Genomic DNA, 22,753 nt, shown 5'->3' on the forward strand with positions numbered 1-22,753 from the left:
CTGTGTCCAGGTTTTCTGGTCTAGGATGATGCTCTATGTTGCCTTCAGGATCAAAAACAGCAGCAGTGAACTTCAGCTACTCCTGCAACAGGAGGATGCAGGTCTTCCCTGTAGCTATATGAGAGATACCATTGGTAAGATTTATCTGCTGGGAGACAGACCTCTGTGCTGTAGTGCTTGATGCTCCCTTACCAGTCTCCTGTTGTTTGCTGCAGATGGATGGGTTGAATGGACCTTAGAGACCATCCAATTCTAACCCCCCTGCTGTTAGCAGGGACATCATGCACTAGACTGGGTTGCTCAAAGTGCTATCCAGCCTAGCCTTGAATCCTCCAGGAATGAGGCATGATACTATTTCTATGGTAGACATAGAAAGCCAGGTGAGGGAAATCCCAACTTGTGAGCCCTGGGCCTTGGTTAAAAAAAAAAAAAAAAAAAGTAAAAAATGTAGCTTAGCTTTAAAATATTTTCCAACATAAATGATTTTGACCAGATGAAATTCTCGTTCTGGAAGATGTCTGCTCCTAAGTTAGATATGACTCTTTACATGTTAAGTGGCTTTGCATGTGTGAATTTTAGTTGTCATGTGATGAATGTGTGTATTTGATAGCAGGGAAGGTGAAGAACAGAGAAGGCTAACCTGCACGTGTTTCCAAGAAGCCAGATAGTTAAAGGAAAGTGAGACTCAGGAATGAGCAACTGAAGTGTGAATCCAGGTAAATTCCTTGAATGGTTCCTTGAGAGTGTGTCAGAGGCTAGAAACTAGCTAGAATTGTCCAGAAGGATGAAACACATGTTAGTCTCACCTGATGGCTTGCTCAAGTTGTTGTGGCTCCTTGCTGTAAATGTATTGTATTGGCTGAGTTCCAGATCTAGAAATTTTGAGCCCATATTACAGAAATCATGAAGTAAATTAGAAAAACAAAGTTGTCTTTTTATTCTTAATTGTTCTTGCCAGCAACTTTTGAATGATGCCCAAAACCTCATTAAAAAGGCTTTGGCAGTTGTTACAGGTCCTTTTGGAGGACAAAGTTGCCATTATTAGAGCCCTACTGTGAGAGGCACTTAGTCGTAAATGCAAGTGAGATTTAGTACTGCCTGAAGAATGTCTAGTGATGGTGACTGCAATGCACCCAAGTGAGATGGTGTTCAATCCATCCAAAAGCTGTTGGTAGTCTGCAGCTCTCATCTGAGGTGGCTGGCCTCAAAATAGGATATTAAAGATGAACAACATTTTGGTCCCTGAAAAGATTCCTGGGAAGCAGAAGACTTAACTAATAGTACTTTGTGAACACAAAGGTGGCTTTCTAGAAGGACACTTCAAAGGACACTTGCCTTTCATGAGCTTGCAGAGACAGGGGAATCAGCTCACTGGACATCATCTCAAGACTGTATAGTCAAGTTCCCAGTTTGTCTGTTAAGTAAAAAAATGCATTTTAACTTCTAATCACAGTATTTTTCTGATGCACTTCTGTGTGTTCTGGGGCCTGAAAGACACGTTTAAGCTTTTAACCTCTCTTCATGAGGATTTTTCAGAGATTTGGACTCAAAATTTTTGACCCTAAGCAAATTTTAGCTCTGGTAGCTAGGTGTAGTGCTGAAGCAGGATATGTGCTGGTTTTAGCCACCATCTGGCCAGGAGCAGTACACATGGGTTCCTTGTGGTCCTGTGAGCAAAGCTGGATGGAATTTTTTTTAAATGTTAAAACACTTAGTTCTGGAGATGGCTCAGAACAAGGCCCCTACACGATGAGTAGGCAAAGAGGCTACTGTAGTACAAACAGATGGATTTTAGCAGAACAAAACAAGATGTAGCTGTATATACTACCAGTAACACATCGTCTCATCTGGCAAAGCTTGTGCTCTTTGCTGAACCAGACTTCAACTCTGTTTGGTTATTTGTTTGGAGCATGTGTCTTTGTTGTGAGGATCAAAGTACTACTGGAGGTACATGTGAGGTAAAGTGTCTGAGATTGTTTCAGAGTTTATATGACAACAACATTTTTAGTGAAGAGAAGAATGTATTTTGAAATTTGACTTGTTAAGCACTCCTTTTAATAAGACTTATGCTGTGTTGGTTTTCCTGTTTGGAATTCAAAGGCTGAGGAGTTAATATTAAATTTCAATCCCAGCTCTCCTGATTTACTTGCCAGAGATTTTAAATTTTTTTATTTTTTTAAGATGCAAACCACAAGGTTTCTTGGTGTAGTGCAGATGATACTGGCTGTTTCCACGTTTTTGTGGCTTTTAATGAACTTGAGCATCTCTTAGCATGGTGCCTGGCATGCTCTGAAATTCAAGATTGGAGCCTTGAGAAAGTTACTAGTTTAACCTTGACTCTTTTGATGCCAGCTCTTCTAGGAAGAGAAACTGAGCTGAGGTTGCTGAGATTTAGCTTTAAAATTTTGGAACTAGCAGGGAGCTGTTTTGTGTCTCTTCATAATAGCTGGCCCTGACAGTTTAACAGAGCTTATTGACCATATGCTTTGTCTAGTTTGCCACATGGCAGAGTAACAACTAAGCCAAAATACTGGCGGGACAGTGTATTAATTAAACAACTTCCTTGTGAACACTATCAAGATACTAATTTGATTGATGTTGTACATTTAACTTGAAGAGTTATGTCCTTTCTCTTGCTGCAGTTGCTGGCTATTGAGCTGAAGGCCATAGGATAGTTGGTGAGGAAGGAGATGTTTGACTGTGTGTTGGAGTCCCTGTTTGTCTCCTTGCCCTCTGTCTTCTGTTAACCCACTCTCAACAGATGGGATCCGGAGTATATTACAGTCTTGCTCCCCTGCTGCTGCTTCTGACTGCTGTTCTTTGCCTCTCACAAGGCTGGCAAAGCACCAGCTGTTTCATAAGTTTTCTGTTTGAAGGGAGAAACATAGCAATGGGGGGTGGGGGGAGAGACTCAAAGACCAGTCATCTTGCTTGCATAAGACTAGAGAGAAATATCATTCTTGTCTCTTTTTAGAGAGCCAGTAACTCCTCTGTGAACAGATTTCCTGTTCTTCAGTGTTTGTGTTCCTGGAAATACAATGCATCTTTCTCCAAGGTGAGAGGAGAAGTTGAGAGGTTTAAGCAAATAGCACTGGTTCTGTCTGCATGTACCTAGCTGGAGGAACCTGACTGTGGGCTGCTTGTTAGTGTGACTAATTCTGCTCAAAGGCACAGCCCCCTGGGAAGGCAGATTTTAAATCCAGACTGTGCTGGTGGCAGAGATGTGAAACATGCTCTCTGAAAGAGATGTGGTAAGGCTTTGGCAATACCCAACAACTGTCTGCTTGATCAAGGGACATGCTGTAGGTAGCATCTCTGCATCTAGAAGATGAATCCTGTTGAGCTTGTTATAATGAACAGATGGCGTGTTAATATGTTCTGCTGTGCTATGGCAAGCCATGCTTCTTCAAGGCATTGCTAGCTACACTTTCATTGCAGAAATTTATGTACAGTCTCTTTCTTCTGATAATTTTCCCTAGCGACGGGTAACTGTTTGTGCATATGTGGATGCAGGTGTCTATTTCTGGTCTGTTAGCATGGTCCTGAAGGGTTAGTGTATATATGTATGTGTGCACTGTGTATATAGTGTGCTCTTGGATGGTGTAACATGAAACAGTATTGCAATTCAGTGCAACATCAGTCTCAATGAAGCTACTGTTTGGCTCTATTTTTAATATACCTAGGCTGCTGAAAAGGCTTTGCACAGTATGGAAAGAACTTCAGGAGAAAACTGAAAGACTGCTGTACTCATCTGGGCTCTGTCTGAAAAGCTGTGTCTAGTTGGCTGCAGACAAAGCCTCTGATAACACAGCCGTGTCTTGGCCTCTGGAAACTCAGTGCTACCACAAACTTTGCTCTGATTGTGTTCAGGACTTCCAGGAGTTGCAAGACTACACCCAGGTAGTCTTGGTGTGTGCATTGCCCTACAGAACAAGGAAACTATTTAAGAAATGAGATCTTGAGTTCTCTCCTTTCTGGGAATCTTTGGTATTCCTGATAATTGAAAGTGGCGCCTTCCGGCATTTAAGGTATACTTGAGAAAATGACATTCCTCTTAAAATCTTTTTCTTCTCCTTACATATTCTTTTTTTCTTTTTTTCCCCTATGTGTTAATTAAGGTACTTAGCACTAATCTTTCACTCTTTTAACTTGATAATGTGAGGGTTATAGTCCCTCTACTAGGGCTCCAGCCCTGGAAATGAAGGGCTAGGCTTGATACAGATTTTAAAAAATAATATTATTCTGGAGCTGTAGTTCAGTCATAGGAAAGAGTTTAAGCAGTTGTTTTCTTTAGCACGTACATGGGACTGGTACTGCTAAGAAGAAAGGGTGGGGGGAAGAAGTGCTCACCCTTCATCAGCCTGTTGGAGTGCTCTCTCCCCAGTTCAATTGCAATTGCAATTCATTGCAATTCCAATTGCAATGTCTCTGTTTTTGCTATTGTCAGTCTGCAAAGTCATCTATTTCAAGAGGCCTCATCAGCCCTGGACTTTCTTTGTTTTCCTGCATCATCTTTCTTCTTCAGTGATTTGTGAGGACTAGCAGCTGTTGCGCGAGCATCTGGAATTTTTATGGTTGTGCTGGAAAATATTGCTTGTTTGTGTATCAGAGGAGCAGAGGGACACTGCAGTGCCTTGGCCCCATTCTGTTTTGGGCTTTCTAACACTGTCATGAACATGTATCTCAGTGCAGTTTTTCATTATCCAATATGAAAAGGTCTGTCACGTTTGCTGCTGGCGAGAGAGTATGTTGTGGAAGATGATAGGCTCTATAGCATTTAAAAAGTAAAGCTGTAAGTAAATTAGAAGCTTCAGGAATTATTTCGGTTTTCTACTTTTATACAAAGCCAAAACAACAAATATCTTGCCTTACATTATACTTTTCTTCTTCTGTATGCCTTAAATTACTTCTCAGGCTATGGGTACGGAACTACAAAGCTTTTTATTTCTTAAAAAAAATTTAAAATATATGCATATCATCATAACTTACTTCTTTTGGAATGCCATATGGAAGAAAAACACACTTTCAGCCTGGCCTGTGACAATTTCCAAAAATGCATATGATTAGAGATTGCTGACAATTGCTGACTTTGCATGTTGGTGTCTCTGAAAAATTGGTGCAAATATTTTCACATATATTTGACATCTTCTTAAAGATAAATCTTGAAGTAAAGTAGGAGATGAGAACAAATTTTAGGCTGACCACAGCAAAGTGAGAGTTCAGTTGAAAAAGTGTACTGTTTAGGGATCAAGGGAGCTGAAATGGGAGTTGCTGCTGCTATGGGCTTTCTTGGAAGGCAGTTAGGCTGATAGCTGTTCTTAAAACAGTTGTTGCAGATCATCTGCAGGCTCTGCCAAGGGACATTTGCTCAGTCTGCATTTTCAAGATGGCAACACAATTTATAAGGTTTGCTGGCTGTTCTTTGAGTGCAATTCTTTGGCTGTGAGAAAAGGTTAGCTTCTCTTGGGGTAAGTGAATGTGCCCATAGGGGCCTTTATAGTGGGTACAAGAATGTGGGAGGAGCTGGGGGTCAGAAGGGTTTGCTTTTGTTTTACTTGGGCTTTGGACTTCTTCGTAATGAATTCTTCTCTTGCATTTGCGCTCTGGTGGCAAGGGTGTGCTCTTGATGTGGAAATAGAGTGTCTCCTTACAACCCATTTTTGGAGACTCTCAGGAAAGTGTGAATGTGTATACTTGAAACCAAATGAATGGCAAGGCATTTTGACAGACTCCTGCGAGTTTTTAAATGGAGATATCCTAAAATGGTAACTGAAACTTAAGTTCCTTTCAACCATGCTAGATTTGGGTATAATAAAAGGGTTTTGGAAAGAAAGTGAGTGGTTCAAAGCTTGTTGGCAATTAGATATTGACTAAAACAAGATAAAAATGACACAGAAACACAGAACCCATGAGCACAGATGTCAGGTTGTGAAATGTGTGAAGGAAGGGTTGTTCTGCATGATGGAAATCCCAGTTAACAAACCAGCTGGGAAGATAACACTTCAGTGCAAGAAAGAAATCTGAATGATTTCATTGAAAATCCCTATTTTGAAAGGAATTAATACAACATTGCAATGACATAGAATATAGTCTGAACGTAAATGTTCAGCTTCATCTTCCAGCACTTACTTGTTTTCTCTGTCTTCCAGTGATACAAAATTTTCAGTTGAGACATTTATTAAATTGTGAAGTGGTAATGAAATGGAGCTTTCTTTGTATGTTTCTTACTGGCTTGGCCTATTTTGTCTGCAGAGAAATGTTGGGCAAAGCTGGCTTTTCTAATTTAATAGAAGCATCTGCATTGGCATCATGATGACTCTGCCGTGGAGATTAGGCAAGAATTTCCCAGCCAGGAGAGGAAAGCACAAAGAGATGTTCTGCATGTTAAAGAGAAGTGACTGTGTTTCTGTTGTACTGGGCAGTTGCATCAGCGTCACAGTCAAAACCATCTGATTTTTAAGGGCTGTCACAATTTTTGCTGAAGTTGTCAAATACAAGGTAAAAGGTGAGTAAATAAGTTGTATTTGATTATCAACTTCCATTTCCTAAATAAAGTGATGGAAGTATTTAAATGAATGATGGGGGCTATGAACCAAGCAACTCTTGCCAAACTGGTTTTTTTTGCCAGCTAGGGATCCCTATAAGCTGTTCCATTCCAAGTCAGAGCCAGTTTTGGTTACTTAGTGTTGGATGCTTTACGGCAGGGGCTCTGAGCAAGTGCTTCCTAAACAGCTGCTCGTACAAGGACTACTGTGTATGGACAGACCAGAGTCGGCACTGCAAGTGTGTGACCCCTGACTAGTGTTTCAGTCACCCATTCAAGCAACAGATAAATACCAAACTAAAAATAGCAGTCCAGGGCCCAGGGTAGGTATTTTCAGTCACAGACATAATAGGCTCTTTTGAAACTTGTTAAAACACAGGATACCAAGAAACTGATTTGATTAAACAAACCCGAAGTACTGTGTGCATGCATTTGTTTTACCTTTACAAAATTCCATTTAGCAGTTAATTAGAGGAAAAATTACTCCTGTTGATTCTTTGGAAATTACTTCCTTAGCTTCCATATAATAATGAATAAATAAATAAAAAAAACTGATAGGCAAAAAATCTTGAACAGAAATGGGGAAAAGAAAAGTAAAAGGATCTGTTATTTAAAGTAAAAGGATCTGTTATTTATCTTTCTTGGCCAAGGCACCTGCACAAGCCTCCAATGCTGTTCATGGAGTTGCAGGCTCCATCCAACACTGTATGAGTTATCTCCCTGCTGCTGATGGGAGAATGCAGCCAGTGAAATGTGGCAGCCAGCCCAGGCATCTAAATAAAGAGGCATGGTCTTCTGAAAGGGCACAGAAAGCCTTCCTTCCAGCAAGAAAACTTGATGGGTGTGCTGGTGACCAACAGTAGGCAGTGTGTCAGCTAGGCAAGCATGGCCTCAGCTGAGTTGGCAGAGTTCAAAGTGCAATAAAACTTAGTTTTTCTCCTAACACATTATTCTTTCAATAGCAGCTTTGTGGCCTTGCTGGCAAGCAGGTTTGAGAACTGTGGAAAGAGAGGAACCAAGATTTCTTCTTCTGCAGAGGCACTCTAGAGTATTTGACTGAGGCCACCATGTCACCATTTTCATATGGTCTATATAAACACAAAGGCAACTCTGACAGTAGTGGTCACATTGGTCCAGAAATGTAAAGTGAATTTTAATGTCCAGTTTGCCCATACTGATTAAAGAGAGGCCTTGATCTCTGTTTCAAAATCCCACTGCCACCAGTTCTGGGTGTAGGTAGGCCTGAATCTACACTGAAGCAGCTTGCAGAAATTATGATGCTTAATCTGTTGCGAGCTGCTAATATTATAAAGCTCTACCTACCAATGTTTTTTCAACAATTTCTCTATTGTTTGGGAAGTGGTAGCATGTTTTATTTGCAGCTTTGTTTTGGCATAACTGTGTGGCACTGAGGCAGTTTAGGTGTGATGGATGGCATCTGTCTGTGATGCAGTGGAACACAATGGCAGGGGAGTGATCCAGATTTTCCATTGTTCTAATCTGGAAAACCCAAAGTTGTATTCCTTCTATATATTGACTTGTTCTCAGAAACTGGCCCTGCTTCCCCTTCCCTGAGTAACTTCAGTAAGGGTTTTGGCAGTGCTTGTATTTGTCTCATTGTGCTTTAGCTTAACTTCCCCTTTCCCCTCCTTCAGCTGACTTTTTTACACAATTGGCTGTGTTATTTTTCCCCTCACTCCTTATGCAGGTTAAAATGTTGTGTTAACCATGTTATGATTTAGGACCTAACAGATGACTTAAATTTAGTGCCTTTAAGGTGTTTGGGGGAAATCATGATGTGTTGCCATCGTTTTTCTGCCCTCTAACCTTCTAATTGAAGGAAAGGCAAAACTGCAGTGGCATCTGCAAAGACAGCAGCTGACTCTGTGTTGAATGTCAGTGCAGGAAGGCTTGTGTTCTGGGGGAGGGTGAAGATATTCAGGGAGGCTGGGTGGGGAGGCTCGTGCTCTGGATGTGGATGTCCTTTCCCTGTCCTCTTTCACAAAGACTTGCCTGTAAAGGGAGCTTTCACAGGAATTTCATTGAGGGATTGATGTTCTTATCTCTGCCTAAAACCCTGATCCCTCCTTGCTGATAGAGGGACCCCACCTGGAATAGGGCACAAAAGACTTGTGTCCTTTTGAATCAACTGAGTGCCAGGATTGTGCATTTTTTCACAAAATGTGAAAAATAGATACAAAATGTTTCCATTTTTGTGTGATTGTATGTGATTTTACAGTAAAAACTTCGGGGTGTATTTGCTGCTTTAGAGGGGCTGGTTCTTTGAATGGAACTTGTAAGTGGAATAGCATCTGTCTGTTTCCTCTGCTCTACTGTCACTTGAGAGCCAAGAGGAGAGGCTGATCTATCATAGTGCCAGCTTGAGACAAACAATGGTTTACAGTGACTGAGGCAAGAGAAAGAGCCTGCTTGGGTAATGAGATGGAAGAACTTGGCTTGAGTGGATGATCCTCCCCTGATTATTAAAAATATTAGTTGTTAATTGCTTTAATGAGGTTCACAACTAGAATATGTTTTGTGTGTACTGTATATCCATTGCCATGTTAATTTATTTTTCACTTCCACTTGAAGTCTGAAGTTGCAGCTGTACCTAACTGCTGGCATGTACATGGGTATTAAGATGCCTTTATACTTAAGGGATTCCCAGAAATTTTCAAATGTTTTGCACCATGCTTTTTATTTGTATTTATTTCTAAGTAAGGAAGTTTGAGCTGTTCTTGACTATTGTTAAGTAACATTAACATACAGGATTAGTGTTCCAGTTTGCTTAGGATGATATGTTATATAGGGTTTGTCCTGCTTGAGATCATCCTGATCTGAATTCCTTTGTCCTTCCCACCACCCAAACTCAAACTCAGACCCTCATCACTTACTCTTTCTAGGCAACTTGCAAAAGTACTGATTGACAAGTCATGTCAGGTGACATCTCACAGAGGGAGCATCCCCTTGTTGTTTGACTCTAAATCTCTAAATTTGTCATTATGTAGACTGATTACATCAAAACTGTGCCCCTCTTTTTTATCTATGGAACATACTGCTCAAACTGGTCTCCTAACTGTGTGACAGGAAAAGAGGATGGTGATGGTTATGGAGGAGGCCAAGAATTCCTAACAGTGCTCTTTCAGAGAAGGCTGACTGGGCTGTGGGATAGGCATGCTCTTTCAATTGTCCAAAGAGTATGGTGATATCCTTTTAACATATAATCCTGTGGTTTTTCTTATAGTGTGTCTCTGGCTGGGAGCAGCACACACCTAACTTTCATACTGGCCTGATTCTGGGATGCTGTTAGGTTACGCTTTAGATCTTGGCACTGAGAGTGCTCCTTGTTCCCTCGGCTCAGACATGAATTCCCAACAGATTTCCTGGTTAAGATTTCCTTTTAATATTATGTGTACTTCCTAATATAAGCTTGGGGCTCTTTCCTACTTATCTACTAGCCAACATAGGGTAAATTGGCAGATGCAGACAAGGCTTTTTACAAGCAGTTGCTTTCTTCTCTGAGCCAGGTGATTGTGGGTAAGCTTTGGTCTGGAAATCTAATTGCTGTGTTAATAAACTATGGCACTTGAATATAAATGCTCTGCCAACAGGGTTTGTTCTCTTGGTCTGAAAGCTGCCCTAATGCAGCTATGTTTTCTGGACCATGCAGTGTGTGCACACTGGCTGAGCAAGCTGTGGTCCAGCAGTGCCTGCCTGTGTAAACACCGTTACTGTGTTTAAGTGTCTGTCCATCTTCTCACCTTTTCTGCAGCTTTGTTTCATGCTCTATATTGCTAGACTTTGCAAATTCCTAGGTAAGCTCCCCTTCTGCTTCACAGCAAGGTCTGTAGTCCTCCATGCAGAGCTCTGTAAGTATTGTTGTTGGCATTACTCTTGATTTAACAACTGGCAAACGCACTTGAAATGTTCAGCTTGTCCAAATTGAAATAATCTGAGCTGAGGAGGTTCACAGTATGTGCCTGCCTCAGCTGGAATATCTCAAAGCTTTTTAGGTAAGATTTCAGTTATTTCTGAGGTTGAGATTAAAATCAGGAAGAAAAAAAAAAGTAGTTTTCCACATTGCTTGAGGACTTTCAACAGCCAAGTTGAAACTTTGGTATGTGTGATCTTGGAAATTTTGGAGGGACCAGATTTGCTGTGTGTCGGAGATGCCTGTGGCCAGTTTATGAAAGTGTTCTCAGTTTAATCAAGCAACTCCCCTCCTCTTTCACTTGTGCTTGTCATGTGCCTGAACTTGTTGAAGTTTGGCAATAAGCTCAAAGATTGGCATATGCGAACAAGCTTGCTCTGTGGGTAACTAGAAGGGGCTGGGCTCTTGTAGTTTCGTCTTGGCAGGGAGCCCTTATCACGGTGCCTGGGAGCTGAGTTGCTCCTTTTTCTGCTTCCAGCAGTCCTTTCTCTGGCCCTCGGTTGCATAGAAGGGTTACAAAGGATGGATGTAGAAGCAAAACCCGAAAAGATAGGAACGCAGGTGGTAGGATTTTGCAGGAAATAAGATGTTAAGGTAAAAGCTGAGCGCTACATTTTTAAGAACAGGAGCAGAGGGCAGTGTGTGCTGTAACAAAATTAGACTTGTTCTCCAGAGCAAGAACTGTGTGTAGGGCTCAGAAGACCTTTCTGTGCTTTGCCAGCAGCTTCAGGGGCCCTGGTGTTTGCAAACTGTTACCTCCCTCTAGTGGTGTGTGCACAAGGCTATGGATTGCTAGCTCCTGGGTCAGGGTATGGCAGATCTGGACCATACCGGTAAAACACCGTGGCCTTGGCTTTTATCCAGCCCTGCCTACCATGTTATGTAGGTGCATTTGGTGCACCAGTGAGATACTGCGCAGATTACATAAGCCATTCTGTTGACAGGGGTGCACTTTGTGTCCCTCCTTTGTCATGTATTTAACTGGATCCAAGTGATATCAGACTTGAGGACAGGCTCAGCACAGAGAAGGCTTCTGTTAAAGAACCACACTGCCACAGATAAATTATGATTTTTCATAAACAGTAGGATTGACTCAAAATGAATGAAGAAATCTGGTACACTTTGCCGTGAATGTCTCTGCACTTTTATTGAATAAACAAGAGTGGTAGAGGAAGGTAGACTTGCTGTTGGTAGGAGAGGCTGCTGCTCTGGTTGGAACAGATTGGGTACAACACGGGTTTTTCTACCTCTTAGTTGGAGCCAAGACTGAAGGGCATGTGCTCAGGAGTGTGAGGCCTCTGTCTCTGTGTTGCCTTTGAGATTTCACGTTCAGTGAAAATTGACAGATTGCTAATGAGATAAGTGCCTGATGGGGGAGAAAATAATATGTGACTGCATGCTAAAGATTGTAGCATACTGGGAGCAGCATCCTAAATGTGTTCACTGATTATCAGCAGTACAAACTAATATTCACTGTTGCATGAACTACTTCACCTGGACCAAAAAAAAAAAAGAGCTGATTTTTTTTTTATTTCATGTTCTACATTAAATCATCTTGTCTGCTATGGCATTACTGCTCTTAATATTTTAGGATTGGGGAAAACATGTTGTTATTTAGTAATTGGGTTTTACCACTGAGGATTCTTATTCTTACTGCAAATTTCATGAAACCTGGCACTTTTGAGTACCTTCTTGCTGTCTTCAGCATCCTTTTCTAATCTTCTTTTCCTCATATCAATCAATAGATGGAACAGTCTTTTTGCCTTGCAAATAGCTTTATTTTAGCTGTGTATTTTGACTTTGCACTTAAGTAGGATTGGCTTTAAACAATAAAGCAAATTAATTCTTTCTTTAATTCTGGATTAATAATTTTTGATCACTTAAACTATTTTTTTATTGTTTTCACTTTTATCCACTTTTCCCCTCATGCATAAGTCCCCCAAAACAATGGAATGCTTTGAAATAAGAAGCACATAAGTTTTTCTTTTGAGTTTTCTAAGAATTACTATTTGGTAATATTAATTTACCTGGACTAAGTGCAATCCATTCATAATCCTAGCAGGTTGCATATGCAACCAATGGTTTCTAGTCCTGGTAATTTATGGGTTTTTAAATTTATCATCCTGAGACTTGAACCTCTGTCTTGCAGTGCCATCCATGCCTGCAGATGAACTGGTTTAGAACTGCCTTTATTAGATTCCCAGTAGATGCCTGTTCTAAAATAAATAAATATGTTAATATATTAAATGGATATTTCCAGAAAAACTGGTCCTATTTTCTACTTTGATTTTGATCACTTACTGGCGATCTTCCAGGACTCTGAGAGAAATCCCTGATTCATACAATCTGAAACTTTCATACGTCTGAATTGTAAGGTCATCTTTCCTTCCTTTTCCTTCATTTTTCTCTTGTTATCCTTTCCTGCTGTTTCCAAACTCACAATACAAATGATGACTTTAATTTTTCTTGCTGTGTTTAACTTCTCCTTTCTTTCTCAGATCTAAAATCTAAAGTAAAAATCAAACAAGCCTATTTAATTGTTTCCCAGCACTGCAAACATGATGATGCACGGTGAATAACAGTGGGGGTATGGGATAATAGATGAATTTGTCAGTTGGATTTATAGTGGGAAGTTATCCATAGGGCAACCATTGCCCTTTAAATTTTAAAGCCTCCAATAAATGTTTAATTAGTAGATACTTGGAATGATGTCAGACCTGCTTTTGCTGTACTGGAGGTGCTGTCCTCAGGGTCAGCGGACTGGAGTGTGCAAGTGTTCTTCAAGATGCCCCTGCAAAATCCAGCCCTTTGGCTTAAGCTGCTGTGGGAGCTGGTTTTGAAGACCTTTCTCTGGTCTCACTAATGGATGTTCACCTGTTTCTGTTCCATTCACCACTGCCAGCTGGGGAGGTTACAATGTCTTAAACTGCTACAGCTGTTTACTACTTAATGCATGTCTGTGCCCAAGGTCTTTTGCCAGTAGCCTGCAAGGAATTCATACAATCTAAAGAGTAATGGGTCTGTCTTTCAATGCAAGGCTGAATTTAAGTTTCATTAAATATCATGGAAGCTGTCTTTGATATTTTCTGACTTTTGAATGATTAAGCAGAAATCAGCTCATGTTCTGCCTACATTGTTGATGCAGGCTGCAAAGGGTGCTTAAAAGGAGAGTGTCGATCCTCCTCTTCCCCAAGAGAGGATGTTTGATAGATGTTTGCACCCAGAACCCCCACACCCCTATTTTAGCTTCTCTGGAGGATGCTCCTTGTCAGCATGATACTAGTGTTTTTTGCCCCCCCATCTGCTATATGCATCACTTTGTCTCCCTCTTACTGGAGCAGACCTGGTGGCAGTGTTTGTTTTTTTGCACAGCCTCATGACAGTAGCAAGACCCTTAGAATAGCATCCTTTGGCTATGCACAGACCCTTTCAGGCTTGGCCCAGCCCAGTCTGTATCTGAATTGTAATTGGAGCAACCAGACTAATCTCACCAATAAAATCCGTCAAACAGAAGGCATGACTTTGTCTTTCCTGCCTCTGTCATTACAGCTGTTATGGGGTGGTCAGCCTCCTGAATTAACGGCATGTTTTTCATGCCTTACATGAAACTCTTCAGATCGTGCAGGCGCAGTAGTTCAGATGGAGAAAAGGTGTTTGATTGTTCATTCAGCCAAAAATAAGAGCAAGAGTTACCTTTTTGGGCTTCCCCCTCCATTTGTGTTATGTATCAGAGTTCAAATCTGCTGTGAAGTAAAGAAGATACACATGATATTTTACAGAAAATGTAACTTAATTGAATGCCATTGTGTCAGATACAATTATAGTTCCTTGTTTCAGAAACGTTTTTAATTGATTTTGTTTTATCACTTTTTGAGCTGTTACCTCTTATACTGAAATTTCAGTGAACTGTTGGCGCAGTTGCCCTCTGAATTGATGGGCACTATGAAACTTGAAAATGTAGGGGGAAGTTGATTTGAAGAAGAGGAAAGAAGCAAGGATTTCTTCCATTTGACTGGCACCATTCAGAGTAAAACTAACCTTTCAGGAGCACTCAACTTCGATGAAGTGTGATCACAAAAAAGCATCATATACCTTCTAGGCAATTTCCCCTCACTGCTGCTTTTCAACATTGTTTCAGTTTGCTAGAATGCCGCTCCAAGGGACAAGAGTTCAAAATGTGTATTTGACAAAATACTCAATGTGCTGAACAGCGCTTCTGCATGCAGACATATGCACTATTGCTGTTTACACAGTTCAGTGGATGTGTATTTTGATAAGTTTACAATATTAGCAGTTACTCCAGGCACCCTGTCTTAACAGTATTTAGGCTGAGCTGCTTAGATAAAATGTTCAGGAGATTTACTACCTATGTGGGGAATTTCTGGTTCTTGGTGTGATATGTGAATTAGTATAGAGCTGGGATTATAAACTACTAAGTAACTGTACCACTGTTATGGATTATTCTTTATCCTTTCCAATTCTGATGGCTTTTACTGAATATATAGCCTGTGGAAGACTTCTCTTCCTCTTGTTTAAATTGCTAGTGAATCTGTTGCATTGGGTTAGAAACTCCCATGTTGCCAGATTGTGTTACAGTAATTGGTATCTTTACTTCATCTCAGCCAATGTCCACGCTTCCTTTCTGACCAGGCTGACTGGGCAAAGGGTGTGCCTTGTGTATTTTTGTTCACTGGGTCTAACTGCCTGCATGACTGCCCTACAGTGTCCCTGCACACTTTCCTTTGGAGATGGGGAATGGGGAACTTAAATCATCCAACTTCTGTCCATCCTCCTCACATTTTAGCTAGAGTTTAATACAGCTAGTTGTTTGCCACTTTGGTGCTTAACTTCGCTTAGATTAACTTGAACTAACTTACCTTCTAATGGTTAGAAAGTAACCTTCTAACCATTGCTAATGTTTAGCCTGTCTTTTACACAGTAGAAGAATAATTTAGGTATTACCTGAGGCAGTTGCTATTGGAGCTGTTAAATAATTTCACAATTATTGAAACTTCTACAACTTGCTAGAACCACCACATTTTTGTAAAAATGCTTCTTTAAAGGATCTTGAGAAGTGTTGGTGGGGTACAAGAATGTGGCAGCTGCTGCTCTGATCTTTTTGCTTCATCCTGACTTTTAAATGCACCCTCCACTTTGGAGACTTTCAGGTCTCTGTTTTCATTAGGTTGGTGCCAAAGCGATGCCACATCCGCAAGTCGATCGATGGCAGTGTACTTGTGGGACAGGAGAGTCTTGCAGTGCCCATGTTTTGGCTTAGATGGAGGAGGGACAACAGAGGGGCTGTGTGCCATGGCACTGAGGCTGCTGTCAAGGCTGGACTTGGTGTGGGAGAGTGGCTGAGACCAGAGTTTTGTATGTGCAGCAGGGAGCTGCATAACAATTTTGATGGGAAAATGTATAAAATAGCCAGCAGATTTTTTTTTGCATATCTGAAAATGCAATACATGGTGATATCTGTGGATGATGAGTTCTCATTGAGATTGTAGAGCTTAGAGGTCCTTCAAAATGGACGGACTGCTGCTCTGACTCAGAGAACAAGGCATCTGATGTGTTGGTGATGCAAAGAGAGAAGTGTGTGGGTGGAGGAGTGTAAGATTGACAAGGGGGTTAAGAAAAATTCTGTAAAATACTCTATATCTTAGACTTTGTGCTTCACTGCAGGTACTGAAAATCTGAGTTCTTGTGGAGCACGTATGTCATCCTTGTAAGCCAACTTTATGCAAGGGAGATCTTCCACAGTGTTACCAAGAAAAGCAGTCCAATCAAAAATACTTTCAAAACAATTTTGTGGCTTGCTGCAGTTGTTTTTTACTTCCTCTTCAGTCTCCTTTTTTTTTTCCTTCATCCTTTTGCCCAGTACTGTGAGAGTAGCATGACTTGTTCTGCTGGCCATATGTTAGTAGCATGTCCTGGCTGGGAGCAAAGGATTTCTTAAGAACTGTCACCTTCTGTGAGGCTGGGGCTTGACCTGATGCTGGCCTGGGAGCAAGGAATCAAGCCACCATCCCCTACTGATTTCCTTGTCTGGCCCCAGGAAGATGGGTTTGTGTGCTGTCACTTGGCTGCTTTTGGGGTTAGTTAAAAGATAGCTCTATGGACTAAGTGGGTGTTTTTGCATTTCAGGAAGAAGAAATGCCAGAGGTAGAAATTGACATTGATGACCTTCTTGATGCAGCCAATGAAGAGGAGAGAGCTCTCAAATTACAGGTAATATTATTTTGTAATTCTAAATCGGAAGGTGGCTGAAGTAATGCATCTGGATCAATACCTTGTGTTTAATTGAATCCACGTAAACGTAGAATTACAATGGAGAGATTCCTCAATCCAGTCTAGCATAGTCTACCAGACTGTTCAAAGTTAACCAAAATCCTTTTAGATAAAAAATTTTGCAAGGTAGGTGATAAGCCTAGTAAATAAAAAGGGAAATATGCTAAGCCAAATTAGCCTCATTCAAATTTGTACAATTATATAAAATAGAGAAAACATAGGAAAATGAAAAATAACACATGGAAAAAGCTGTATGATTGAGAGTCAGTTATGATGACCAGATAGTTTCTGTGATTCACTTCAGCAGTAGAAATGTGTATACAGACCAGAAATCTTCCCTTGTGCTTAGCCTACTGGCAATTATTTCTGTCTGTGCTAGAAAGAAATTGGAACCCATCAAAAAGTTCAAAGAAAGGGTAAGATGGTCAGGAACAGGAATTAGGAGGGAAATTCAAAAGCTATCTGCTGAAATTAAACAGTTTAAACCCGCTCTCTAAACTTTCGAATCTTGTGTGAGGTAGGAGATAATGAATGGAAGAAAGAGGGGGAAAAGAAATATCATAAATATAAATGCCTTAATAGAAATCTCTCTCTAAATCAATATATAAAACCAATAGGAAATGTCTCCATTTATAATCTTTTCAGATGCACTAAGAAAAGGAAAATTGTTCTAGAGTCGTGGCTTGCCCTCAGCTTGCTCCTGGGAGGTGACTGATGTGGTGCTTCGATGCAGCACATCTCATTTTAGTGCCTGTTAGCACCCTTTTCTCAGTGCCCGCTGGCCAGCCACAGAGACGTGGGGCATGGCCCCAGGCTGATTGCTCAGCGTTCATAAATAGCTTTGCTGCTTCTGCCTAAACTAGCTGCAGCAGCCCCCTGCTAGGAATGCCCTGCTGGGAATAACTAACGTCTCTATTTCTGCATTGCAAAGACTCTCATGTCCTCACAGAAAGCTGCCTTTCACATGTCTGTTCCTGGGAGAAATCTTCATGGATTCTCCTCCTCTTCTCAGTTTTCCTTGGAGACAGGGAGACTTGTAACTTCCTACCTGGAGAAAGAAGCCATTATTTCTCTCCTGGTACAAATCATTCTGATCCACATAGGGAGCAAAGGTGACTTGTATAACTTTGGGTTTTCAGTAACATCTTCATTCAGTGATTCCTATTCTTGCTTCTTTTCTTTCTCTCCTCCCTTGCCAGGTTTCATACCATGCCTTGTTTATGTTCACTATTACTCTGTATGGATACTGACCTTTTCGTATTTTGCTTCTAGGAAACTCTTGTAGATTGCTACAAACCAACAGAGGTAAAAGACTTTTTAAAAATGCTATTAACCTGTGCAAACTGTAGTTAATGTTCAAGCTAAAGTAACTTTCTTTTTATTCTTATGAAAAAGTAGTTAGATTAATATTAATGGCTATCTAATCTAGCTGATAGACTTGGAGCTTTACGTGTTGTAAATGTTTGTGCCTGTCAGTTGGCTACAGTAGGAATGTGATTGTTCCCTGTGGAGGAACTGTTGTTCATTCCAGCTGAACTATCAGTATTGTTTGCTGTAATGTCCTTCTGACTATACTGACTTTTAAAGCTGCTGTGTTACAAGAAAACTATATTTAGTTATCATCCAATGGCTAAAATATTTGCATGTTGGACTGTGCTCTTGACTGTGAAATAATTTAATTTTATCTAGGACAGTAAAATTTATTCTGAGAACTGTTATGCAGATATGCAGCTTGGCTAATTGTTTATGTGAATGGACTTGAATGAAATTGTTGGATCGCCTGTATTAGCAGGATTTAGTTACTCAGTTTTCAACTTGTGTATCTATTGATGTGTCCAGTGCTTTTCATGTGTGCTTACTAGGAGGAGTAAACATTGTAAAAAAACCCCTTTGACTCATTGTAAAAATCAAAAGTCTAGGTCATGGGTCAGTTGGTTCCATTTATATAGCAAGTTCTTTCCCAGAAGTCAAGAAATGCTGCACAGTATTTAATAGAGGGGTTGGCTTGCAGGATTCCTCTTGTCAGAGACCTTTCAGCTGTGCATGACTAGAAACCAGGTGTTTAGTTTTGAAATAAAGCTTCAGATAGGTTGGTTCTTCTGTAATATCTGCAGCTGTAGCCATGTAAACTGGTGGGGCTTAAGGAAAGTCAGACTATCAGGAAGAACTGCTGGTATGGTTGAATAAACACTTCACAGTCCATGAGATATTTTCTTCAAGGCTTTTTCATTTCTATTGATTTCTGTGGTAGATTGGGAGGATTCTCTGGAACTGCTGGTACAAACATTTTGACAGTGTGAGGAATTGACCCAGAAAGGCTCAGGTGATAAACCTGTAGAGTTTGTGTGTTTTATCTCTGTTGCCCTACAGCCGATAGCACACATCTTCCATTATGGAGATGCCATAATGCCAAGTCTTCAGCTGTCTCACTGTAGTAAATGTAGTAAAAATGACCCTGTCAGCCTTCTCCGGCTTTCTCTAAGCAGGTGCCATTGAACCTTGGTGCTTCTTCTTAAGATAGGTGTGAAGATGGATATGGCATGTGGAGCCTGGCGTGGCTCTTGTCACAGGCTAGTAAGAGAAAGCTGGAGTCATGACTAGGTGGGAGGAACAGGCTGCCAAGAGCTTAACACTCAGTCATGAGCTGACCTCTTATCTCTGTGTTATCTGAAGGCAGAGGAAGAAGGCAGAGATCCTATAATTACTCTTCTTCCTTCTTCCTAAACATGCCATATGAATGATTTTTTTTTACCTGTGAAGTTTGACACTACGCAAGGACAAACTTCAGAGAGCTGATAAGGGTACATGACAGATGTCAGTGCGTGTTCCACTGGAAACTTTGGTTGTAGAACTACAGGGAAGATTTGTGCCATACTGGTAAATTAAGTTGCTGTGGCAGTTCTCAGGAAACAACATCCTGGACACATCTATGTCTGCCCTCAAGGCACCTCGATCAAGGTGAGACTTTAGTACTGAACTGGTGACCTGTGTCTTCAGTCCTTTGTGGATGGGATGAGGCAGCTCCCTTATGTGTGAGAATTTTCATCTTCCTTGGCAATCTTTAGAGATAGCCAAGTTGAGAGGGTACATAGCCCACGCACTCTACACTAGCTGAAAGGAGGTTGTAGACAGATGGTGTTGGCCTCTTCTCCCAGGAACTAGTGATAGGAGAAGAGGACATAGCCTCAAGCTATGGCAGGGGAGTTTAGGTTAGACATTAGGAACAAATTCTTCACAAAAGGATTGGTAGATACTGGAATGGGCTGCCCAAGAGATGGTGTAGTCACCACCATGGAGGTGTTCAAGGAAAGGTACTTTGTGCCACGGTCTAGTTGACAAGGTGGTGTTTGGTTGTAGTTTGGACTCAATCTCAGAGGCCTTTTCCAACTTAATTGATTCTGTGAAGATAGTTTCCAAAATGAGTCACATCCCGGGACTGTTTTACAATAGCAACTTTTCTTCATCTATGGCATGGTGAGTCCAGTAATACTGCATGACTGCTAGCTTAGGCCACTTAAAAATAGTGATTTTTATCCTGCTATGGGTGACCTAAAGAGTCTTTTAGTTGGCTTAAACTTGCTATATACGGACCCACACCTTGTCTAGAAAATCTGCAATCTTTTATATTTGCAGGCCATTCAAAACTATTGAGGTAGTTGGCTTGTGGAAGGATTTTTAGAAGATTTGTGGAGAATAGATATGAGCTAATCGAATTTCTCCTGACCAATGAAATACTGTACTCTGTCAAGTGCACTAGGGATTTTATCATCAAGAGTTATAGAATTTGCAAAAGGTAGTAATCCCTAACTGGGGGAAAAGTTAGGTAATATGATGTCTCTGCTATTCGGAACATAAAGAAAAATAGTACTGGCAAAAAGGTTAATAACTCAAAGCTCTTACCCAGCTGTGAAAAAAACCTCTAAACCTGCAAATGTATATCTTAAGTCAGTTTTGCTCAGTATCTTCCATTAAACTAAAGGTTAAGGAAAGACTGAGGAATGCTTGTATGTATCCTGGATTGACTTTTCATCAGGAAGCTGAGTTATCCAGGTCACTTAAAACATGGAGAGAGTTCCCAACCTCTTTAATAATTTGGCCAAAGATAGTAGCTGACAGTAACTAATAAGGAACTGTTACAAAACCTTTCTTCTAATGGAAGTACAGCTAGACTGTTGAATGTGCTTTAAAATATTAAAAGCTTTCCTTAGGTAGCAGTTATGGCTGTTTCAATTTGTATGGAAATATGCTTAATGTGGGACTTTTATGTAAAGAATTATTATGTACACAAACTTAAAGGATTTAGTATCTGCTAAATCAGTACCATAATTAAATTTTGGATCTGAACTTCTATGATTGAAGAGGAGCAGGGAGCAGCATCTTCTTCCTGCATCATCTGTGTGCCAGTCAGTTCTTCATACAGTCCCACATGTCACTTGTGGAAAATCCCACTCTGACCTTTGCTGAGTTGCTGTCTCAGCTCTGTCTGATGTTCTCTGTCATCATCTGATGGTGGAGAATCTTAATGTTCTCAGTGAATATAACAGATTTCAATATAATCTGTAATCTTGATGATGATCTTTAGATACTTTACAATAGATTCTTATTCAGGATAGGAAGACAGTTGTGATTGTGAAATCCATGGAGTTTTTGCAAGACATATGTTTTGAAGAAGGCTGACTAAATCTGTATTGCTGTTATTTCTGCTATTGGTAACAGCAAGGCCACTTATTTAGACTGGGCATTGGAGAAAATTTGAAATATTTATGGCTGATGTGAATTAGAGCTTCCACTAGTGGGACAGTCAAAGTGAGACAGGAAAAATGACAAGGAAGCTCTTAAACTGCTGTGGGAGAGAAATCCTACGAGTGGGTGATTTTTATGCTCATTGGCTCCAAAAGATGCAGCTGAGCAACACAAGGTCTGCAGATAATGAGTGTTTGAAGAAAACTGAATAAATTAAATTTGCAGTTTATTTACTTCTTTCTTTTCTTATAGAAATATACAAAGCTTCAGATGAATGAGCTGGAGATCTTTCCCATTCAGGCAGGATTAAATCTATTTTGTTAGTACAATTCTTCACTTAGTGCAAAATGGGAGAAAAAGCAGATGAAATTGCATCATAAAAGGAAGTTGCATAGCTGGAAGCTTCTAGTAATAATTTTTAATATGGTTTGCAAACAAACTATGTTGAATTGTTGTGCATATTTTCTGGAGAACTTGGGCAGAGATTTGATTACTGCCTACTCAATTACTTCAGTGGTTGGACTATTTCAGCAGCTTCTAACACTTTTGAAAAAGGTAGAGATGCATTTGCTTAACTGTATGTTTCTCCAAGTTTAATTCCTAGTTGGAGCAAATGACAGGCTTGTGATGCAACTTTTTAGTTGTCTAGGCACTGTGGTTTTTAAAGATAAAAGCTGTTTTGTGTATGTATTGACATATTGTATGTTTTTAGTATACAGGCATGAATAGAAAGCTCAATGCTTCTGAAACAGAGCCTCATAACTTTTGAAGCACCTTATGTTTATTTTGGTCCTAATATGTTATAAATTATTTCCAGTTAATGTTATTGGGGTTTTTTTCTGTTGCTAGGCAGCAAGATGTAGGATACCCACAAGAAGCAATGGTCACTGCAGATGTGTCCTAAAGCCTCAGTGCAGCATACTGCCTTACGTCTGGGCAAGTCAGGGCAGCTGATGGGTGGTAAATTATTAAGTCACAGCAAATGTATTTTGTGTCCATGTTACTTGAAATGAAATAGGAGAATTTGTAGAGAAAAAAGGCTAGAAAACATGCTTGTTTAAAAGCAATGCAGGAAGATGCATTTCAGGTAAAATATGATTTCTTGTTCATCCATTTGACCACTGAATTCAATGAAGTAAAACTTTTTATGTGCCCGCTGAGATCTGCCCTATATTGTACTACAGTGTTGGAGAGAATTGAGGTTGCATGTTTTCATTTCTGCAAGTAATCATGAACACAACTTATAA

General features: G+C 40.4%; 1 protein-coding gene across 1 annotated transcript in view; it reads left to right on the plus strand.

The window, feature by feature from the left end:
- Positions 1 to 22,753, plus strand: part of PPP1R14C (protein phosphatase 1 regulatory inhibitor subunit 14C) — a 51,246-nt gene that overhangs the window by 22,746 nt on the left and 5,747 nt on the right. The window contains exons 2-3 of the mRNA XM_064413305.1: positions 16,620 to 16,703; positions 18,036 to 18,068. Of these exons, the coding sequence (XP_064269375.1) occupies positions 16,620 to 16,703; positions 18,036 to 18,068 (117 nt within the window). The remainder of the gene's footprint in view (positions 1 to 16,619; positions 16,704 to 18,035; positions 18,069 to 22,753) is intronic.

Source organism: Passer domesticus, chromosome 3 (genome assembly GCF_036417665.1).
Source record: "Passer domesticus isolate bPasDom1 chromosome 3, bPasDom1.hap1, whole genome shotgun sequence".
Lineage (NCBI taxonomy): Eukaryota > Metazoa > Chordata > Aves > Passeriformes > Passeridae > Passer > Passer domesticus.